We start from the raw sequence: 23,894 nt of genomic DNA, 5'->3' as shown, positions 1-23,894 counted from the left end.
TATCCTCATCAGAGGATGTAGATAAAAAACTCTGAACTGCCAGAACTCCTAATTTGTGGTCAATACTTGTGTATAAAGATTCTACATCCGCTGTTATTAGGATAGTATCGGGATTAAGTTTGAGATTATCCAGTTGCTGAAGCACTTCCATCGTGTCTTTCACATACGAAGGCATCCGTGTTACAAATTCACGAAGTCTATAGTCAATATATTGGCTTGCTTTCTCGGTGATGTTATTGATCCCTGACACGATGGGTCTTCCCGGTGGTGAGGTGGCGTTCTTATGAATTTTAGGTATTATATAGAAGGTTGCCACCTTTGGATTTTCTACCCATATGAATTTCTTTTCTTTGGAAGTTATTACATTATCATCTAGAGCTTCCAGTATAATATATTTTATTTTTAACCTTAAGGTTTAAGTGACAAACATTCTCCATTTTTTATTTTCTTCTTTTCTTTTTCTTCTTTTTTTCCCCCTTTTAATTTGAGTTTAGGGTTTCATTATTGTTTGTTTTCATTTCACTTATGGTGGTTTTTATTCTCCTTCAAATTTATTTACTACTTTAAAACACTAATAATAACACTGAAAACATTTAATCACATTTATGAGATTTAATAACAGTATTATTATTTCATTATTCAACAGTATACAATCACTAAATGCACTACATGCACTTAAATAGTGCTTATCTGATTTTATTTTAAGCACCACACATTACTCACTTATCAATTTGTATGTATTTAATACATAATATTATTTATTATCACAATGGGTGATAACTTTTAAATTAATTTATTATATTAAATATTTTTGTGTCACTTGCAAAATATAAATTTTGTTATAACGGTATTAATAGGTAATTATAACTTGGGAATCTGTATTTAGTTGATATATAATCACATTTATAAGATGTAATAACATTATTATTATTATTATTTTATAAATAGCTAAAACACTAAATTCACAATATGCACTTAAGTAACATTTATTTGATTTGATTTTAAGCACCATTCATTGTTCACATATTATCTGGTCTTTACACAAATATTATTTATTTATAATCACAATGGCTGTAAATTTATTATAGCTAGTATTTTTCTGTTTAATACCAATTGTGTTATAACGGTATCAATAGGTAATATTAAGTTAGGAATTTTAATTTAGCATTTCCATGATAGGGTTGTAATCTATATTAAAGATCTTTACACCATCTGCATAAGCATATATAATCCTTTAGTCCTGTTTTTGTGCGATTCCTCCTTTATGTCAGTTCGACACTGGAGGATCTTGATTGGCCGTATGGTAATGAAGGAGGAGGAGTGAGACTCATAAATAGCCGCAGTGTCCGTGGCGCCTCGCCTTTTGATAAAGCCGGAAACCCGGCGAAACATGTCAAGGGAGGAGGGGGAGCTGATGGGAGCTCTTTTTGTATTTTAAAAGCCTATACTTGCTGGCATTATTTAATATATAACTAAAAAACGCTGTTTACTTTTAGACTTGCATGATCTCTGTATGTATAGCAGTTCCATTAACTTGATATACATTCAAGGCTGCAATAAAAGCAGTTAGTAACCAATAGCAAATACATTGCGTCTAACTCCGTTAATACTGAGCACTTGATACTTGTTAAATTGGCAGTGATCCATATTGAACGAACTTAAAAGGATATTAATGTAACCTTATTACTTAAAGTAGCCACTGGTTGTTAAACTCGTTCTGGAAGCACTCCGGGCAAGCAGCAAGCATTTATATAAGAAAAAAACTTTTTTGGGCTTATATTTATCACTTTAATTACAAAAATACGTGTTTGCGCTTGATGTGCTCCTATAACCTAGGTATATATATCCGGGTCAAAACTGGGGAATTTCTGACAACATAACGCTGAACAAGTTAACAACAAGTACTAAATATACTATCTATGTATGCTATATACTACACGGCCAAAGCTGTTGAACTGACTGAAACTTGATAAAGATATTGCTTATATCACATTAGTATTATTAAAGTTACTCAAACCCTATTATCTTATTAAAGTGTTTAGAATAATATTAACCCTACGTGATAAGACTCTATATACATTGGTGTGATAGGGGTTCATTATTTACATTACATAAAATTTTCATTCTGGCAATTATTGATATTATAGTTATCAAGTCAGGTTGATTAATTTAATATATTTACAAATATATAATCCCTTAAACAGGTATTAACTGATACTATCTTAAGCAACAATAAATAACTCTAATTAGTAATGTTTAAGTGGAATTATCACTTTATAGTGACAAGCATTAAACTGCACAAGATTTTATTGGTATAACACATAGAAGTAGTCCTTAGCGATGACAGAAGTAGCCAAGATAATTCAGTGGGCGGAGGCTCACACTTATCTGTCGGCAATCCACATTCCAGGAGTGGAAAACTGGGAAGTGGATTTTCTGAGCAGACAGACTTTTCATCCGGGGGAATGGGAACTCCATCCGGAGGTATTTTCCAATCTGATTCTCAGATGGGGCAGGCCGGAGTTGGATCTTATGGCATCTCGTCAGAATGCAAAGCTTCCGAGATACGGGTCCAGGTCCAGAGATCCCCAGGCCGAACTGATAGATGCCTTGGCAGTGCCTTGGTCGTTCAACCTAGCTTATGTGTTCCCTCCATTTGCTCTCCTTCCCCGGGTGATTGCTCGAGTCAAACAGGAGAGGATTTTGGTGATCCTCATCGCTCCTGCGTGGCCTCGCAGGACTTGGTATGCCGATCTGGTGGAAATGTCATCTCAACCACCGTGGAAGCTTCTATTGAGGAAAGACCTTCTCATTCAGGGACCCTTCCATCATCCGAATCTAGTTTCTCTGCAGCTAACTGCTTGGAGATTGAACGCTTGATTTTATCTAAGCGAGGGTTCTCTGATTCGGTCATTGATACCTTGATTCAGGCACGTAAGCCTGTTACTAGAAAGATTTACCATAAGATATGGCCTAAATATCTTTATTGGTGCGAATCCAAAGGCTACTCATGGGGTAGGGTTAGGATTCCCAAGATTTTGTCTTTTCTCCAAGAAGGATTGGAGAAAGGGTTGTCAGCAAGTTCCTTAAAGGGACAGATTTCTGCTTTGTCTATTTTGCTACACAAACGTCTGGCAGATGTTCCAGATGTTCAATCTTTTTGTCAGGCTCTGACTAGAATCAGGCCTGTGTTTAGACCAATTGCTCCTCCTTGGAGTTTGAATTTAGTTCTTAATATTCTTCAAGGGGTTCCGTTTGAACCTATGCATTCCATAGATATTAAGTTGTTATCTTGAAAAGTTTTATTTTTGGTTGCTATTTCTTCTGCTCGCAGTTTCTGAGCTTTCGGCGTTGCAATGTGATTCCCCTTATCTTATTTTCCATTCCGATAAGGTGGTATTACGTACCAAACCTGGTTTTCTTCCTAAGGTTCTTTCTAATAAAAATATTAATTGGGAAATTGTTGTTCCTTCTTTGTGTCCTAATCCTTCTTCTAAAAAGGAGCGGCTGTTTCATAATTTAGACGTGGTCTGTGCCTTGAAGTTCTACTTGCAGGCGACTAAGGATTTTCGTCAATCATCTTCTTTGTTTGTCGTTTTTTCAGGGAAACGTAGGGGTCAGAAAGCTACGGCTACCTCTCTTTCTTTTTGGTTGAAGAGTATCATCCGTTTTGCATATGAGACTGCTGGACAGCAGCCTCCTGCAGAATTACGGCTTATTCCACTAGGGCTGTGGCGTCCTCATGGGCATTCAAAAATGATGCTTCAGTTAAACAGATTTGCAAAGCTGCATCTTGGTCGTCTCTTCACACTTTTTCCAAATTTTACAAATTCGATACTTTTGCCTCGTCTGAGGCTGTTTTGGGGAGGAAAGTTCTTCTAGCAGTGGTGCCTTCTGTTTAGGTTCCCTGTCTTGTCCCTTCCTTTTCATCCGTGCCCTATAGCTTTGATATTTTATCCCACAAGTAAGGATGAAATCTGTTTCTTTTACGATACGATGAGTCCACGGCCCACCCTGTTTTTTGTAAGACGGGTATTTTTGTTTTTTTGCTAAACTTCAGTCACCTCTGCACCTTGGCTTTTCCTTTCTCTTCCTAACTTCGGTCGAATGACTGGAGTGGGAGGGAAGGGAGGAGCTATATATACAGCTCTGCTGTGGTGCTCTTTGCCTCCTCCTGCTGACCAGGAGGTGATATCCCACAAGTAAGGATGAAATCCGTGGACTCATCGTATCGTAAAAGAAACAAATTTATCAGGTAAGCATAAATTTCCTTTTCTGTTTTTTTGTTTTGTTTCATTAGAAGATTGCTAGAATTCCTGACTTTCAGTCCTTTGTTCAAGCTCTACTTAAAATAAAACCAGTTATTCGTCCAGTTTCTCCTCCTTGGAATCTGAGTATGGTTTTGAGTGTTCTTCAAACTCCTCCTTTTGAGCCAATTTCAGCTTTTGTCTTTCAAACCTCCTTCTGTGATTTTTCAGCCGGAAAAGGCTGTTCTTCACACTAGCTATTCTTTTCTTCCTAAGGTGATATCCACAGATACTATCAATCAGGAAATTGTGGTTCCTTCTTTTTGTCCAGCTCCTAAGAATTCTAAGGAGCGTCTTTTTCATACCTTGGGTGTCACAAAAGATTTCAGACTTTTTTCTTCTCTTTTTGTAAATTTCAGAAAACTACGGCTGTTACTTTAGCAGCTTGGCTTAAAGTCTTAAAGCACAAGTCTTGTTTGGTTGCAGGGAAAACTCCCTCTGAGCGCATTACTGCTCATTCCTTAGAGCAGTTGCTACTTCTTTGGTCTTTTGTAATAATGCTTTTTTTTTTTAGAACTTTCATGTGTATGTTTCTTCTGAGGCTGTTTTTGGCAGGAAAGTTCTGCGGGCCGTAGTGCCTGAATAGTAACATCCTGCCATTACTGTTAGTACCCCCTATTCAAGGTGTTTTTGTGTACTCCACAGCTTGGGTATTGATTCACACATGTGATGGCTCGTGGACTCTCACCATCTGATGAAAGAAAACAAAATTTATGCTTACCTGATAATTTCATGTCTTTCATGATGGTGAGAGTCCACGAGCACCACCCTTTTTGTTCATGTGGAGGCAGTACTTCTTTGCCCGCCGTTTATCATTCCTGCTTTTTTTCCCCCTCATCTACTTGGCTCTATGTATGACTGATGATAAGGGGAAGTGGGAGGGATTCAAAGCTCTGGCTATTATGGTGTCTTCTGCCTCCTTCTAGTAGTCAGGAGGGAATATTCCCACATGTGATCACTTGTTTATTCTCACTATCGTGAAAGAAATTAAATTATTAGGTAAGCATACATTTTTATTTTTTTACTATGAATTGGTGTAATTGTGCACCGCTACCCTGGTAACTAGCACTACAGCAGCAATATGCAAATAAATAATAATAGCGCTGCAACAAATAATATAATCGATTATGAAAATAGTTGTCAACTAATCTCATTCAACTCCTGCTCATGTTATTGTGTTTTATAGTTATGTCCTTAGCCTAAAGGACTTCTGCAGACGTTTGCTTTTCACTTTTTCAGGACAGTATAAGTTTCTCTATTAGCTTACTACTTCTGACTTATAAGTGTTAGATCATCTGCACAACCCAGAAATAATAGGAGTCATCGTTTGGATTGTTTATATTAAATCACAGAGCTGCCAACTCACGTGGTCTGGCTGTGTGACACACGATTTGCTGTGTTTTCTCACGATCACCCAGTGATGTACATAAATCACACAGTCTGCTGGGGACCAATGAGTACAGCTAGGAAGCAGTAGTAGGAAAGAGAATAAAGAGGAGCAAACTGAGGAGGACATCAACAGCCAAGTTGGAAATGAAGTCCAGGTTTACTTTGTTGAGAGGCCCCTTGCCAAGGAGGAAAACCCCTTGCATTGATGGAGAGCTAACATAGATAAATATCCCAGCTTGGTGAAATTAGTAAAATCCTATTTATGCATCCTAGGCCCTTCAAAACCATCTGAGCGCTCTCCTCTGCTACAGGCAAACATAGCTTGCAAAAAGAGTGAAAAGTGTATCTAAGAATGAATAACAGAATATTATAAACAGTGATAGTCTTTACCTCCTTTTAGTTATAACTATTTTCAAACCATTAATGGTTTGGCTTTGCTTAACTATATACTGTATATGAAATTATTCACCTCCTTTCAAAGCTAACAGTTAAATTTCATCTCTTCTTCTTTATTGTTAAAGTCTGGTCTTCTGTATAGAATGTGTCAGACATACCAAGCCATAAGTCAAATCCATTTAATGTGTTGGTGCTTGTTTTTCTTGTTTTGTTGCTGGTCAGTGTTGTACTGGAAATAGTCTACTGCTGAGTATTTTGCTGTTCAGTGGGGTATTTTCTTATCCTTCGGGAAAGATTATTAAATAATTTGTCTGCTACAATTCCCATAGACTTCAAAGGCTACATTTTATAAAGTCCTGATAAGCTTTTCTAAAGGATTAGAATTTACACTAATGTCTGTAGTCTTTTGTTGTGTTGGTCAGTGCCAGCTGTTGTTTTTGTTTGTTTCTTTTATTAACTTTGTTTTGCTGGTCAGTATTCTCTGGTGTTTATTGCTCTGGTCAGTGCCTTCTGCTGTCTACTGCTGGCATTACACTTATAATATTTGTTGTTTACGCTGTACTTGTCTGATCTTATGACATAAAAAATGTCTGTTTCTTTAGATTTATCAGAATCAGCTAATTCCTCTGTTTGTTTCTTCTGGTACAATTTCTTTAAACCAGTTTTGCAGTGACACATTTTCAAATGTATCTTTAGCAAATAGTTTTTAAAATGGAATTAAAATGTTGCATAGTTCAGTATATTCAGCTAAAAAAATGGTGTTACCTAATAACAGAGGAAGCGTATAAGTGAAACGCGACCGCGTCAGGGGCTTCGTGTTTATTTTAACTGCACTTTGTCAATTTCAGACTATCTAATTGATATTTTTATTTGTTGTTGTAACATTTGTTGTAACATTTGGGGCATATTGTGGGAAGGATGGGGAAGGGATATATAGCATATTCAGTGTGAAAAAAGTGGCTTATCTATCCTAATATAGGGCAATACAGGACACAGTTCCTAAATAGAGGCTCTTACATTTATCTAATATCGTTGATAGACAACCTAAAATCAGCAACATTGAAGTACTTTATACAAGTCACAGTTACAGAGTTGTGTTTTCTCTTGTAAGGTGTATCCAGTCCACGGGTTCATCCATTACTTGTGGGATATTCTACTTCCCAACAGGAAGTTGCAAGAGGACACCCACAGCAGAGCTGTCTATATAGCTCCTCCCCTAACTGCCACCTCCAGTCATTCTCTTGCAACTCTCAACAAGGGAAGTATCAAGAGATAAGTGGTGACTTAGTGTAGTGTTATCTTCAATCAAAAGTTTGTTATTTTTAAACGGTACCGGCGTTGTACTGTTTTTACTCTTAGGCAGAAATTAGATGAAGAATTCTGCCTGGAGGTTGATGATCTTAGCGGTTTGTAACTAAGGTCCATTGCTGTTCTCACACATAACTGAAGAGTATGGAAGAAAGCTTCAGTTGGGGGAACGGTCTGCAGATTACCTGCTTTGAGGTATGTTCAGTATTTTTATTTCTAGAGAGATGAAATAAGTTCTAGAAAATGCTGACAGAGCCTTGTGTATTTGAGGTAAGCCTGATGCAGTGATTTAACAGCGACTGGGATCATGCTTACAAAACAGGGTAATACTCATGTTAATATTATTCAGTGTCAAAACGTTTACATGTTTTAATAAATAGAACGGGAGATAAATCTTTATTTGGGGCCTAGTTTTCCACATGGCTAGTCAGATACTCCTAGGAGTATTTTCTTAAGGCCCCTCTGACATCCAGTACATGGTGGGAGGGGCCTATTTTAGCGCTATTGCTGCGCAGTTTTAATTCAGACTGAGACATCCAGCTTCCCTAGAGGAGTCCTTTGGCATCTGAGGACCATTATAAGGGGTTTATTCCTTCACCAAATTGTATTTGAGGGCAGGTAGGAGCCTCAGCAGAGCTGTGGCAGTTGCTCAACTGTTTTTTACCAGTGGTTGACGTTTTTGAATCCGGTTTGGGGGCTAAGGGGTTAATCATCCATTTGCAAGTGGGTGCAATGTTGCTTTAGTCCCTTACACAGACTGTAAAAATTTTGAAGACTTTACTATATTTTTACACTGTTTTGCAGTTTAAGTGCTAGTTTTTTTCTCTTAAAGGCACAGTAACGTTTTTGTTTAACCTTAAAGGCACAGTAACGTTTCACCTTTATTAAAGTGTTTTCCAAGCTTGCTTGTCTCATTACTAGTCTGTTAAACATGTCTGACATAGAGGAAACTCCTTGTTAAATATGTTTGGAAGCCATGGTGGAACCCCCTCTTAGAATGTGTACCAAATGTACTGAAATTTCTATAAACTATAAAGACCATATTATGGCGCTTAAAGATTTATCTCCAGAGGATTCTCTGACTGAAAAAAGGGAGATTATGCCATCTAGCTCTCCCCATGTGTCAGAACCTATAACTCCCGCTCAAGTGACGTCAAGTACATCTAGCGCGTCTAATTCTTTTACCTTACAGGACATGGCGGCAGTTATGACTAATACCCTTACAGAGGTATTGTCCAAACTGCCAGGGTTACAAGGAAAGCGAGACAGCTCTGGGGCCAGAACTAATACAGAGCTTTCTGACGCTTTAATACCTGTGTCCAATATACCCTCACAATACTCAGAAGCTGAGGCAGGAGAGCTTCTATCTGTGGGTGACATTTCAGATTCAGGGAAGACGTTGCTTCAGTCTGATTCTGAAATGACAGCGTTTAAATTTAAGCTCGAACACCTCCGCTTATTGCTTAGGGAGGTTTTAGCGACTCTGGATGACTGTGAGCCCATTGTAGTTCCAGAGAAATTGTGTAAGATGGACAAGTACTTTGCAGTGCCTGTTTACACTGATGTTTTTCCAGTCCCTAAGAGGTTTTCGGAAATTATTACTAAAGAATGGGATAGACCAGGTGTGCCGTTCTCTCCCCCTCCTGCTTTTAAAAAGATGTTTCCCATAGATGCTGCCATACGGGACTCGTGGCAGACGGTCCCTAAGGTGGAGGGAGCAGTCTCTACCCTAGCGAAGCGTACAACTATCCCCGTCGAGGACAGTTGTGCTTTCCTAGATCATATGGATAAAAAATTGGAGGGTCTCCTTAAGAAAATTTTTATACATCAAGGTTTTATTCTCCAGCCTCTTGCATGCATTGCCCCAGTTACTGCTGCAGCGGCTTTCTGGTTCGAGTCTCTAGAGGAGGCTCTACAGGTGGAGACCCCGTTAGATGATATTTTAGACAGGATTAAAGCTCTTAAGTTAGCTAATTCCTTTATTTCTGATGCCATTTTTCATTTAACCAAGCTGACGGCTAAGAATTCAGGTTTTCTGGCGCGCAGGGCGCTATGGCTTAAGTCCTGGTCAGCAGACGTTACTTCAAAGTCTAAGCTTCTTAACATCCCCTTCAAGGGACAGACCCTATTCGGGCCTGGTCTGAAGGAGATCATCTCTGACATTACTGGAGGAAAGGGTCATGCCCTTCCTCAGGATAGGTCCAGCAAATTAAGGACCAAGCAGAATAATTTTCGTTCCTTTCGAAACTTCAAGGGTGGCGCAGCTTCGTTTTCCACTAATGCAAAACAAGAGGGAAATTTCACCCAGTCCAAACCAGTCTGGAGACCTAACCAGACTTGGAACAAAGGGAAGCAGGCCAAGAAGCCTGCTGCTGCCTCTAAGACAGCATGAAGGGGTAGCCCCCGATCCGGGACCGGATCTAGTAGGGGGCAGACTTTCTCTCTTCACCCAGGCTTGGGCAAGAGACGTCCAGGATCCCTGGGCACTAGAGATTGTTTCCCAGAGTTATCTTCTGGAATTCAAAGGTTCATCTCCAAAGGGGAGATTTCATCTCTCACAATTATCTGCAAACCAGATATAGAGAGAGGCATTCTTACGTTGCGTTCAAGACCTACTGGTTATGGGAGTGATCCACCCAGTTCCAAGAGAGGAACAGGGGCAGGGTTTCTATTCAAATTTCAGACCAATCTTGGATCTCAAAATCCTAAACAAATTTCTCAGGGTCCCATCCTTCAAAATGGAGACAATTCGAATCAACCACCCGATGATCCAGGAGGGTCAATATATGATTACCATGGACTTAAAGGATGCTTATCTACACATTCCAATTCACAGAGAGCATTATCACTCCCTAAGGTTTGCCTTCCTAGACAGGCATTACCAGTTTGTGGCTCTTCCCTTCGGGTTAGCCACGGCGCCATTCTGATTCAGGTGTCGACTTTTCAAATCGCCAAGTCCCATACGGACATTGTTCTGGCCTTTCTGAGGTCTCACGGGTGGAAAGTGAACAGAGAAAAGAGTTCTCTTTCTCCCTTCACAAGAGTTTCCTTCCTAGGAACTCTGATAGATTCAGTAGAAATGAAGATTTTTCTGACGGAGGTCAGGATATCAAAGCTTCTAACTTCCTGCCGTGTTCTTCATTCCACTTCTCGGCCGTCAGTGGCTCAGTGTATGGAAATGATCGGCCTAATGGTAGCGGCAATGGACATAGTTCCGTTTGCCCGCCTACATCTCAGACCACTGCAACTTTGCATGCTCAATCAGTGGAATGGGGACTACACAGATTTGTCTCCTCTGTTAAATCTGGATCAAAAGACCAGGGATTCTCTTCTCTGGTGGTTATCTCGGGTTCACCTGTCCAGGGGAATGAGTTTCCACAGGCCAGAGTGGACTATAGTGACGACAGATGCCAGCCTTCTGGGCTGGGGTGCGGTCTGGAACTCCCTGAAGGCTCAGGGTTCGTGGACTCAGGAGAAGCCCTCCTTCCGATAAACATTCTGGAACTCAGGGGCGATATTCAATGCTCTTCAGGCTTCGCCTCAGCTAGCTGCGGTCAAGTTCATCAGATTTCAGTCGGACAATATCACGACTGTAGCCTATATCAACCATCAGGGGGGAACAAAAGAGTCCCCTGGCAATGATGGAAGTTTCAAAGATAATTCTATGGGCGGAGGTTCACTCTTGCCATCTATCTGCTATCCATATCCCAGGAGTAGAGAACTGGGAGGCGGACTTTCTAAGTCGGCAGACTTTTCATCCGGGGGAGTGGGAGCTCCATCCGGAGGTATTTGCCCAGCTGATTCAATTATGGGGCAAACCAGAACTGGATCTGATGGCGTCTCGTTAGAACGCCAAGCTTCCTCGTTACGGGTCCAGGTGGAGGGATCCCCAGGCGACGCTGATAGATGCTCTAGCAGTGCCCGGGTCCTTCAGCCTGGCTTATGTGTTTCCACCATTTCCTCTCCTCCCTCGTCTGATTGCCAAGATCAAGCAGGAGAGAGCTTCGGTGATTTTGATAGCACCTGCGTAGCCACGCAGGACTTGGTATGCAGATCTGGTGGACATGTCATCCTTTCCACCATGGACTCTGCCGCTGAGGCAGGACCTTCTACTCCAAGGTCCATTCAAACATCCAAATCTAGTTTCTCTGCATCTGACTGCTTGGAGATTGAACGCTTGATTTTATCAAAACATGGTTTCTCAGAGTCGGTCATTGATACCTTGATTCAGGCTCGAAAGACTGTCACCAGGAAAATCTATCATAAGATATGGTGTAAATATCTTCATTGGTGTGAATCCAAGGGTTACTCGTGGAGTAAGGTCAGGATTCCCAGGATACTATCTTTTCTCCAAGAAGGATTGGAAAAGGGATTATCGGCTAGTTCCTTAAAGGGATAGATTTCTGCTCTGTCTATTCTTTTGCACAAGCGCCTGGCTGATGTTCCAGACGTTCAGGCGTTTTGTCAGGCTTTGGTTAGAATCAGGCCTGTGTTTAAACCTGTTGCTCCGCCATGGAGTTTAAATTTAGTTCTTAAGGTTCTTCTAGGGGTTCCGTTTGAACCCTTGCATTCCATGGATATCAAGCTTTTATCTTGGAAAGTTCTGTTTTTAGTAGCTATCTCTTCGGCTCGAAGAGTTTCAGAGTTATCTGCCTTGCAGTGTGATTCTCCTTATCTGATCTTCCATGCAGATAAGGTAGTTTTGCGTACCAAACCTGGTTTTCTTCCTAAGGTAGTATCTAATAGGAATATCAATCAGGAAATTGTTGTTCCGTCACTGTGTCCTAATCCTTCTTCAAAGAAGGAACGTCTGTTGCACAATCTTGATGTGGTTCGTGCATTAAAGTTTTATTTGCAAGCTACTAAGGATTTTCGTCAAACATCTGCATTGTTTGTTGTCTACTCTGGAAAGAGGAGAGGCCAAAAGGCTTCAGGAACTTCTCTTTCTTTTTGGCTAAGAAGCATAATTCGTTTAGCCTATGAGACTGCTGGCCAGCAGCCTCCTGAAAGAATTACAGCTCATTCTACTAGAGCGGTAGCTTCCACATGGGCTTTTAAACATGAGGCCTCTGTTGAACAGATTTGTAAGGCGGCAACTTGGTCTTCGCTTCATACTTTTTCTAAATTCTACAAATTTGATACTTTTGCTTCCTCGGAGGCTATTTTTGGGAGAAAGGTCTTACAGGCAGTGGTGCCTTCCGTTTAAGTGCCTGCCTTGTCCCTCCCTTCATCCGTGTCCTAAAGCTTTGGTATTGGTATCCCACAAGTAATGGATGAACCCGTGGACTGGATACACCTTACAAGAGAAAACTAAATTTATGCTTACCTGATAAATTTCTTTCTCTTGTGGTGTATCCAGTCCACGGCCCGCCCTGTCACTTTAAGGCAGGTGTTTTTATTTTTTAAACTACAGTCACCACTGCACCCTATAGTTTCTCCTTTTTCTTACTTGTCTTCGGTCGAATGACTGGAGGTGGCAGTTAGGGGAGGAGCTATATAGACAGCTCTGCTATGAGTGTCCTCTTTGCAACTTCCTGTTGGGAAGGAAAATATCCCACAAGTAATGGATGAACCCGTGGACTGGATACACCACAAGAGAAAGAAATTTATCAGGTAAGCATAAATTTTGTTTTTAACTCTTTTTCTGGCAATCTAGATACAACTTCTATTTCTGCTGCCTTTTTTAACTATCACTAGTAAAAGTTAAATTTTAAGTGAAAAAATATAAACTTTATGTGTAGAAAGAGCATATTTTTCCCTATTTTCTTAATAGGGTTTTTTCCTTGATTTAAATGTTGTAATATGCTCTAAGCACACTCCCAGCCAGTTACCTCCTTCTATAATATAGACAACAAGGTCAGCTGGGAGACAATAGCATTTTTGCCTTTTCCAGCAATTCTGGGATCACTTTCCTCTGTTTCACAATGTAAATATATATTTATATGATTATATATACAGTATTTATGTGTAAATATGTGTATATACATATATTAACACACAAATATATATATATATATATATATATATATATTTAAAAATGCTGCCCATTGCTGTACTACTTACCCCCTTGACTGTGCGAGGTTCTGATGCCATCTCTTACGGCATCAGAACGAGGCTCCGATTGGAGCCCATGGAAGCGCGCTCTTGTGAGCACAATGCTTCCTAGCAATGCGAACGGAAGCTCGCATTCGCATTGCGATTTACTTGTAATACCAGCGCTTGAATGCAATAGATATTTAGCACTCCACTTGTAAACTAGCCTAAAATGTGAATACCTTTCTTTCTTTTGTTACGTCAAAGATATAAAAAAAATCATAATATTGTTAAAGGGACATGAACCCCAAAATTTTTCTTTCATGATTTAGATAGAGAAAACAATTTTAAACAACTTGCCAATTTACTTCTATTATTTAATTTGCTTCTCTCTCTTGCTATCCTTTGCTGAAAGGTTTATCTAGGCAAGTTTAGGAGCAGCAAAGAACCTAGGTTCTAACTGCTGATTGGTGGCTCCATTTATATACCGATTGTCATTGGCTCACCCATGTATTTAGTTACCAGTAGTGCATTGCTGCTCAACAAATAATACTAAGAGAATGAAGCAAATTAGATAATAGCAGTAAATTAGAAAGTTGTTTAAAATTGTATTCTCTATCTGAATCATGAAAGATTTTTTTTGGGTTTCATGTCCCTTTAAAAATGTTTTCCTGGATCCTAATAATAATAAAGAAATATTTCAATTAAAAATGTTTTCTTTCGTATTTTCTAGCCCTAACAGACCCATTTTGTGTTTGCTAAATGCACTACCAGTCCTTTAAAAACCATACATTTTTCAAGGATCCTATGGGTAACAAAAATGTAGTGGCTGCTAGAACAAAATGTTTATGTCTCTAGCTGCTTTTTTGTGCACCTTGCCTAGTACAGATCATAATGTCGTACTTGAATCTTTTACATTTATTTATTAAGAAACATTTTCTCTGAATTAGTTATTGCATTATGTATTTAGGTGGCTTATTAGTTTATTTATGGTCATGTATTACGACCTTTGGCTCTCTGCCAAATTTAGTATTGTGGTTTAAAATTTAATAGACAGCCAATGGGGCCGATTTATGTAAGTGCAAGCGGACATGATACGATGTAGTGTATCATGTCCGCCGCACATCGATAAATGCCGACAGCATACGTATTAGATTGGGTTGATTTCTGTCCGCAGCCTCAGAGCAGACGGACAAGTTATGGAGCAGCGGTCCATACGGAGCTTGATAAATATGCCCCCTTCTCTGAATTTCAAATAAGCAGTAGATTTTTTTTCTGACAAATTTATTTTTTCTCCCGTTTTCTGGCCCCCTTTATCATGTGACAGACATCAGCCAATCATAGACTAGTATACGTATACCCTGTTTGCTTGTGCACATGCTCAGTAGGATCTTGTGTCCCAAAAAGCGGGAATATAAAAAGATTGTGCAAAATTTTATACTGGAAGTAACTTGGAAAGTGTCTTAAAACTGCTGCTCTTTCTGAATCATAAAAGTTTTTTTTTTTTACTTGAGTGTCCCTTTAAACAGCATTGACTAAATACAATGTACATGTGTCAACAGAACCTCTACCCCATTTTATTACAATACAATAGTAATAGGCTATCAATAATACACCTATAGGAGCTGGGGGGTTGTTGGTATATTATACATGTATATACAATGTTTTATTATATATGTATTTTATTGTATAATGCTATAAAATGCTGTGATTTTTACTTTTGGCTTGTCAGTAGCCGCAGCTTTCTAGTTTTATAATAGTGTAAGTTTTTTTGTAACTTTGCACTGTGTAAAATTTGGTTTTTTAGAACTAATGTTTTTTTCATATTCTATTTTTATTGCTGATTTAAGTTCTTACTGTTCTGAATGTGTCATAATATTGCAACTGCACTGTAACAAACGTATTCTATATTAGTAACAAATTTGTTACAGTGCAGTCACAATATTAATAGTTTAACACATTCAGAACAGTGATAGCTTATATCAGCAATAACATTTAAAATAACAACATTTATTCCAACAAAACATGTTTCACACTGTGGAAAGTAAAAAAAAATGCACTATGAAATAATAACCCAAACACAAAATCATCTTCCTAAAAAAAAAAAAAAAGTAAAAAACATGATTTTTAAAATCACAAGAATTAAAATACATATTAAAGCATTATAGAATAATAAAATACATATAAACAAATAGTGTGTATACATTTATTATATACTCACATCCCCACAGCTCCTATAGGTTTAATAATAAGATGTTTAACAATGTAGATCGCAGACATAATGAATATATAGGCGCTACATGGGAGTTACCTGTATTTTAATGGGGAAACATTGATGTGACTGCCATTGTGAGATATCTATTGAATGTACAGGCATACCTCGTTTTATTGTGCTTTGCTTTATTGCGTTTCACAAATATTTATCTTTTAGCTAATTGAAGGTTTGTGGCAACCCTGTGTCGAGCAAGTCTATTGGTGCCATTTTTCCAACATATATCCACATATAGACACAAAAATACACATGAATACACATATACACATATAAATACACGTGTACACATATATACACACCACCAGCAAAAAAGATTATGACTCGCTGAAGGCTCAGATGATCGTTAACATTTTTTTAGCATTTTTTTTTTATTAAGGTATGAACATTGTTTTTTCGACATAATGCTATTTCACACTTTATAGACTACAGTATAGTGTAAATATAGCTTTATATATACTGGGAAATAAATACATTAGTGTGACTCACTTTATTTGCTATATTCGCTTTATTGCCGTGGTCTGGAACCGAAACCCGCAATATTTCTGAGGTACGCCTGTACAGTGAAAATTAATTTACATATGTATTATTTGAACTGTTACTACACAGAAACCATTTTTTGTTTTAGTGAAGGCACAGTCTATGTCGTGTAAACATACTTTGGATACACACACCAACACAAGCCGAGATCCAAGATCACTGTTGATGTTGGCGAACTATTGCGAAAACTGTGATCCCTATTATTTCCTAAGGACGGCACATTGCCAATCAGCGGAACAGAGAGCCCACATTTAAAACAAAAATATCACTGGACCCAAAGATTGCAAGACTGGCAAGCCCAAAAAGGCAATTTTCTTGTAGCTCTGGCAATGCTTTTATCATCAGTGCCTAAGAGACAATTACTATGCTTCCTGTAGTATAGTGCTCTCAAAATGCAAATTTGATTAATTTTATACTTTTTTTAATTTCATGTTCAGTAGTGATAGGGGCAGGAACAAATAAATAGATTATTTTAAGTTTGTTCCTTGCTTTGTAAATTAAGTCTTCCAGTGTCACAGACTGAGCCAAAAAGGGTTATTTCATGGGTGTGTTTGAATTCTTCCAACTCCCAATGCTTTCAAAAATCCATTTTATCTCATTAGAACTTTGCAATTTTAGTTTTTGTGAGTTTCTCTCAAAATACTCAACAAACTTAAAAAATGATAACAAAATCATAATGTTTATAAAACTAGAATTGAAACCACGTTAAATCCATCTAATAGCAATGCCGCTATGTTCATGTCAATGGAGATGTTTAAATTGTACTGGGATCCATTAACATTTCAGCCCCCCTTTGAGAGTGTAATATAAAATGCTTAAAGGGACAGTCTACCATAGAATTGTTATTGTTTTAAAAGATAGATAATCCCTTTGTTACCCATTCCCCAGTTTTGCATAACCAACACAGTTATATTAATATACTTTTTACCTCTGTGATTACCTTGTATCTAGGAACCTTCTTCCGGCCCCCTGATCACATGACTGTGACTGTTTATTATCTATTGTCTTAAATTTAGCACTGTTTTGTGCTAAATCTTAAATAACCCCCTGTGCCTGAACACAGTGTTATCTATATGGCCCACGTGTACTTTCTGTCTCTCTGTGTTGAAAAGAGATTTAAAAAGCATGTGATAAGAGGCAGCCCTCAAAGGCTTAGAAATTAGCATATGAGCCTACCTAGGTTTAGTTTAAACTAAGAATACCAAGAGAAAAAAGCACATTTGATGATAAAAGTAAATTGGAAAGTTGATTAAAATTAAAAGTCCTATCTGAATAATGAAAGTTTAATTTATACTAGACTGTCCCTTTAAAGGGACATTGAATACTAAATACATTTTTTCCACCTCCATCTGGATATGGGTGCCGACATATTGGAACCTAGGTTACACTGCAGGTTTCTGAAGGAAAGTTGCTGCACATGTGCAAACATGTCAGCACTGAAAGGCAATGAAGGATGAATTTCAACTTGGCGGCACCCACGACTAGAGGGATACCTATGTCAGACATTTTACTTTGAGACCTGAACAACTTAGGTAGAGGGATATAATAAATAACATGTTTAAAGAGACACTAAACAAATTCTAGCCATAATGATGTATGCCCTGAAAAAGCAACAATTTTCTGAGTTAAATTACAGGAAAAGGAGGTAAAATAAATAATAAAAAAATGCAATATTTGTTTACTGGCCATAATTAAGCATTTAGGTCTCTTTAAGCATTTAGAAGGGAAAAAATTGTTGTTGTTTTTTACCTGGATGGTGGTTTTATTTAATGGATATGAAACTCACAAAAAAAAATTGTAATTCAGGCAGAGCCTAGAATTTTAAAAAAGTTTTCAGTTTACTTCTATTACCAAATTTGCTTCAATCCCATGGTATTCTTTCTTGAAGAAAACCTGGGTTTTTGGGTAAGAAACCTAGGTATCTGGATCGCTACATTGCATGAAATAGTGCTGTCATCTGGTGCTCTTGCAAATGGGTCACATTCTTGCAAAACTGCTGTCATATATTTCTCCAGTAACATGCACGCTCCTAAGCTTACGACCCTCCTTTTCAGGAGACACCAAAAGATTCATCACACAAGTAAATTAGAAAATGCTGTATCTGAATCATGAAAGAACTTTTTTGTGCATTATATAACTTTAACTAAAGTTCTATTTACTTAAAAAATCCTAATATCTTCTAGCTTCTTTTTGTAAATGTAAGTTAGGTAGTTTTATGAGGAATTCTGCTTAACATAGGTAAGTATACAAATTAATTGTTTGTATTACGTGTGGAAAGTAAACACGATCGCTTGAGCGCAATCTCTATTTATGCTAGAATGATTACACTCATAATAACACTATCTAATAAAAATTATTATTATTATTATTAAATTATTGCACATTAAAGTTATAAGAGCTCAAAGATATGAGATCTTAGGTAAAGGGCTTTAACATATACATACATACTCATGTCTAAAGATGTATGTGTATATATATAATGTGTACATATGTAATCATATGTGTGTGTATATGTATTTCCAGTCATATATACACATATAAACACATAAATATATATGTACACATATTTAGACATATATAGGAGTGCATTGGAGCCCTTTGCAGTTAAGTAGCTGAAAACATGTAAAAACATATTTATGCAATATTCATATTTAATACAAGTTTTAACTATGTATTTACTGTAAATACATCCACATTCCAAAGTTCTGCACATAGCAGAATATATGTTCTAAGTATTTTAAATAGATATTCCTAATTATATCTGTATATATCTAATCATGTATTGTATAGATATATATTGTACCAAAATACCATCAGATATATGAAATATTTATTTATGAATAAAGAGAACATATTCTTCTATGTGAAGAACATTGAAATGTGAAATATTCATATTTTCATGTCGGGTCAGCGCACGTGAGAAAATATGATTGGCTTTGTGTGAGAGTGGGGTGTTTCCCCCCCACTTTTTTTTCTCCATAGACTTCTATGCTGAAATACGTGAATGCGCACAGGATATTGTAAGTTTGTCGGGTAAGCGCACAAGCGAAAACCATTTACTTTGAACTCATAATACAAGCACAACCTGACGTGCGCTAAAAGCTTACTTCTAGGGCAATTAACGCTCGAGCGGGAGCATTTATTAACGCTCCACTTGTTATCTGGCCCTTGTTATTTTAAATGAGTTTGGGGAAAATATTGTTCAATGTACTGGAAATATCAAGTTCATTATTCATGGCAAAGTGTTGTATAAAGTGCTTTATACTAATAATTATGTATATATAAGAAGTCTAAAAAAACAAACAAAAGCAAAATATAAAAAAACAAAAACTCTAGAAACTTACTGAGTTAAAGTTCTTATTCAAATGCAAACAAACCAGTAAAATCATGATTGTATGTACAAACTTCTTTTTTTTTTATTTGCTTGTTTTCTAGATTTAGCAATTTACTTATTAAAGGGACAGTCTACACCACAATATTTATTGTTTTAAAAGATAGATAATCCCTTTATTACCCATTCCTCAGTTTTGCATAAACAACATGGTTATAATAATACACTTTTTACCTCTGTTATTACCTTGTATCAAAGCCTCTGCAAACTGCCCCCTTATTTCAGTTCTTTTGACAGACTTACGTTTTAGCCAATCAGTGCTCACTCCTAGGTTTCCTATAGGAAACACATGAACTAACGCCCTCTAGTGGTGAGAAACTGTCAAAATGCATTCAGATAAGAGGTCGTCTTCAAGGTCTAAGAAATTAGCATATGAACCTCCTAGGTTTAGCTTTTAACTAAGAATACTAAGAAAACAAAAGAAAATTGGTAATAAAAGTAAATTCAAAAGTTGTTTAAAATTACATGCCCTATCTGAATCATTAAAGTTTATTTTGGACTAGACTGTCCCTTTAAAACAAGGCTCAAATTAGCAGTTTTCAGCTGACACATGCAAGGTTGTGTAATCCATGAAAAACATATAGTGGGCATTTTAGTTCATGTTCACATATTAATAAGTTAGGAATCTATAATAATTTATTGACAGTTTATTAGCAGTGTTAGCTTATTTAAACCATTAAATATTTACCTTTAATACATTTTATAGTTGCTCTAATGAAAAACAGAAGCTTAACAATAATATAAAATGATAAAATGTTCAGATAAAATGACACAATAAAATCAGCTATTTTTACAGTTAATGTCTACCAAAAATTGTCATTTTGGTTAATTTGTTATCCATCAACTAGTTTCTTATCTCGGGAATTAAGCGGATTCCAGACAAAATTTGCTGTTGTTTTGTGGTTTGTTTGTTTTTTGCAATATCTGAAATTTTTTTATTCTCGAAAAATTATTTTAAGGTTGATCTCAAGGGTGTCTTGGGTTGTCTCAACACTCACTTGAAGATGTCACACAGAATAAAGCAATTATATTGACAGTAAGCTCTAAGCAATCACTGTGCAACATGCAAGCTCTAAACATTTATATCATGCATATGAAGAGCACTATTTATCCAAAACTTAGAAACAACTTCAATTCGTGAGAAGCTGCAATCTTATAAAAAACAAAGCCGATTGAGAGAATATCATTTAAATTTCAAGTAGACTAAGGGGCCTATTTATTAATGTGCGAGCGGACATGATACGATGCAGCGTATCATGTCCGCCGCACATCAATAAATGCAGACATTTATCATTACACAAGCAGTTCTGGTGAACTGCTTGTGCAATGCCACCCCCTGCAGATTTGCGGTCAATCTTCCGCTAGCAGGGAGTGTCAATCAGCCCGATTGTATAGGATTGGGTGGATTGATGTCTGCAGCCTCAGAGCAGGCGGACAAGTTATGAAGCAGCGGTCTTTAGACCGCTGCATTATAACGGCTGTTTCCGGAGAGACTGAAGTGAACTGCTTGTGCAATGCCGCCCCCTACAGATTTGCAGCCAATTGGCCGCTAGCATGGGTGTCAGTCAGCCTGATCGTATAGGATCGGGTGGATTGATGTCCGCGGCCTCAGAGCAGGCGGACCAGTTATGGAGCAGCGGTCTTTAGACCGTTGCTTGATAACTGCTTTTTCTGGTGAACCTGAAGGCTCGCGCAGAAACGGGCATCAAGCTCCATTCGGAGCTTGATAATTCGGCCCCTAAGTCTAATACAGTTAGGAACCAGTGCTTTGAGAAATCTACTTGTTTCTAAACAGTATGGTAGTTAAAATATAATTTATCCATCTTTGTAACAATCAAATGATAATTATTATATTTCTATTTTTATCATTTCCATCACAAGTTAATCATAATTATTTAAAACAAACCATTTTTTTTTATTCTTTTCAGACTAGTGCTTTATGGGAGATAATTGATCTTTCTAGAAAACTGCATTAAATACAAGGCAGTAGTTTATGTATTAACAGGCATTTATGCTTTTAACTTTACACATTTATAGATTCGGGTAAATCCTTGTACTTAGCTACAGCCATTAGGGAATTTGTTTATCTTGTGATGTTGTTAAATTAATGTAAAAACTTGTTAGCTGGGAATTGTCTAGTTTTAGATCATGACTGACATCACTAAATAAAGACAATGACAAGTAAGTTATGTGTATTTTGTTAACTATATAATAACATATTTATTTACTGTTTTTATGCAGGTACCAAAGGTTTGAAAAGGCTTTTCTCCTTGCAGTGGACATAGGGGCCCGTGACTTATTTAGGGTAAGCTTTTGGATTCTGTTGTCAATAGTCAATTATATATCATGATGGCAGATTTAGGACCTGTAGAATATCAGTTTCTAAGAATTCTTTTAAGAAACCATTTTTGATTGCCCTTTAGTTTCTTCCATAGCAATTATGTCTTTGCTAACTGATCTTTTCTTTGAGCAACCTAAAGACCTTGTGTGCCCTTTTGCAGGGTTAAAAATGGACATAAAAATTCCTATCAGTGCATTCTGATTAGTAAAACATGGTCGCTTTCACTAAATAAGCTTAAGTGCACTTAATCCTTGGCTTAAGTAAAAAAAACACATCTGCAAAAGCTAGTATGCAAGGGCAAACTTTGCCCCATGGATTTTCAAACCTCTCAGTATGCCTTTTTGGTTCCCAATTAAAGTGACAAATTATGAACGCTTCTGCTGGTACATTTAAAACAACAAAGCTTTAACATGGTCTCAAGGAGTTTTACATTTCATTCACTCTTTGTCCCTCCCACTTAATTAGCTACAGAAGTAAAATTAACTATCTCTGCGGAAAGCTCCACGTGAGTCTCTTGTTTTATAGGATCTTGCACTACAATATCTCAGTGAGGTCAGGTGGACAAAGCTGATAGTGCTTTCCTTCTTACTCAGCATGAAATGGCTACACTGCTGATTTGATTGTTTTCTGGTTAACAATAGAAAGAAAACCGTTACAAAACCTTTTTATAAATGTTGTTTCTTGACTCATGTATAATGCAGACATTATGTTGTCCAATTACTTTTTAAACCGTAGTTGCTGAAATGTTTATCCTAAAACTACTGGTTAAATTATATGTTAAATTGCACCTCACAAACTTTCCATTTCTAAGTAAGAAAATGAATCTCTAATGACATGAAAACAGTACTTTATCATTTTCTTATATTATTGTACTGTTGCTCATTTCTATAACTTCTGAAGCAAAAATAAACCCATTTTCTAGCGGCAGATTGATCCTCAAAATCGGCATTATTTGTTTTTATATTTTTTCTTACATATATAATTTATTTTTATTTACAACTACACATTTACAAATCATAATCCAATATAATGTTACAGACACAATTTCTAAATTATTTCCATTTACAACCACACTATTTATAAATCATAATATATCATTTTAAAGTCACAGCTTCTAAACTACTATTATGAATGAGCATTCCAACAGAATCTAATCTATATGTAAACTCCACTGTTGTATGTTCAGTTTAATTAGGATTGAAAGAGTATTTTGCAAAACCTCTGATGGTACAAAATAGCTATTTCTTGAATAGGCAATTGTATTTTAAGGTTGTTTTGTTCCATCTAAAAGTGTATGACAATCTCTTAACATTTGTTGAACATGTATTTGTATTTATTTTTCTGGTTTGTGGAGGCTTGTCCCTCTTTTGCAAATACAGCTGATTGAAATTCTTAGCCATTGAGCATTTATAAAACAAAAGCAATTGTCATTTCCTTATGGCTATTTGACTTTAACAGTTTTAACATGCTATATAGTTTGCATAATCACTGCACCTAACTGATCAAATAAATTATTTTCTCTTTTTTTATTTGTAATTTAAACAAATAACATTTACAAAACAAACAATACAAAGCATACATTTGGTCCTAGGACTGTAATAAAAAACATTCAAGAAAAATGCAGGAAAATATCAACTTTAATATTTAAGAAAAGATTGATTTAACAAAGGTATGTCAAGCTGTGCTTTGGAGTGTGGTGCTTAGAAGGGGAAAAAATCTAGTGAATACAACAATAATTGTGACAGTCTAGTCAAAATGAAACTTTCATCGATCAGATAGGGCACATCATTTTAAACAACTTTCCAATTTACTTTTATCATCAAATTTGCTTTGTACTCTTGGTATTCTTAGTTGAAAGCTAAACCTAGGTAGGCTCATATACTAATTTCTAAGCCCTTGAAGGCTGCCTGTTATCTGAAA

At 37.0% G+C, this 23,894-nt stretch overlaps 1 protein-coding gene across 1 annotated transcript in view; it reads left to right on the top strand.

Moving 5' to 3' along the window:
• Window positions 1-23,894, top strand: part of WDPCP (WD repeat containing planar cell polarity effector) — a 1,247,576-nt gene that overhangs the window by 845,468 nt on the left and 378,214 nt on the right. Inside the window, exon 13 of the mRNA XM_053712064.1 lies at window positions 21,875-21,938. Within this exon, the coding sequence (XP_053568039.1) occupies window positions 21,875-21,938 (64 nt within the window). The remainder of the gene's footprint in view (window positions 1-21,874; window positions 21,939-23,894) is intronic.

This window comes from Bombina bombina, chromosome 4 (genome assembly GCF_027579735.1).
Source record: "Bombina bombina isolate aBomBom1 chromosome 4, aBomBom1.pri, whole genome shotgun sequence".
NCBI lineage: Eukaryota > Metazoa > Chordata > Amphibia > Anura > Bombinatoridae > Bombina > Bombina bombina.
The sequence above is the reverse complement of the archived record's forward strand: the minus strand, read 5'-3'. Positions and strand labels throughout refer to the sequence as shown.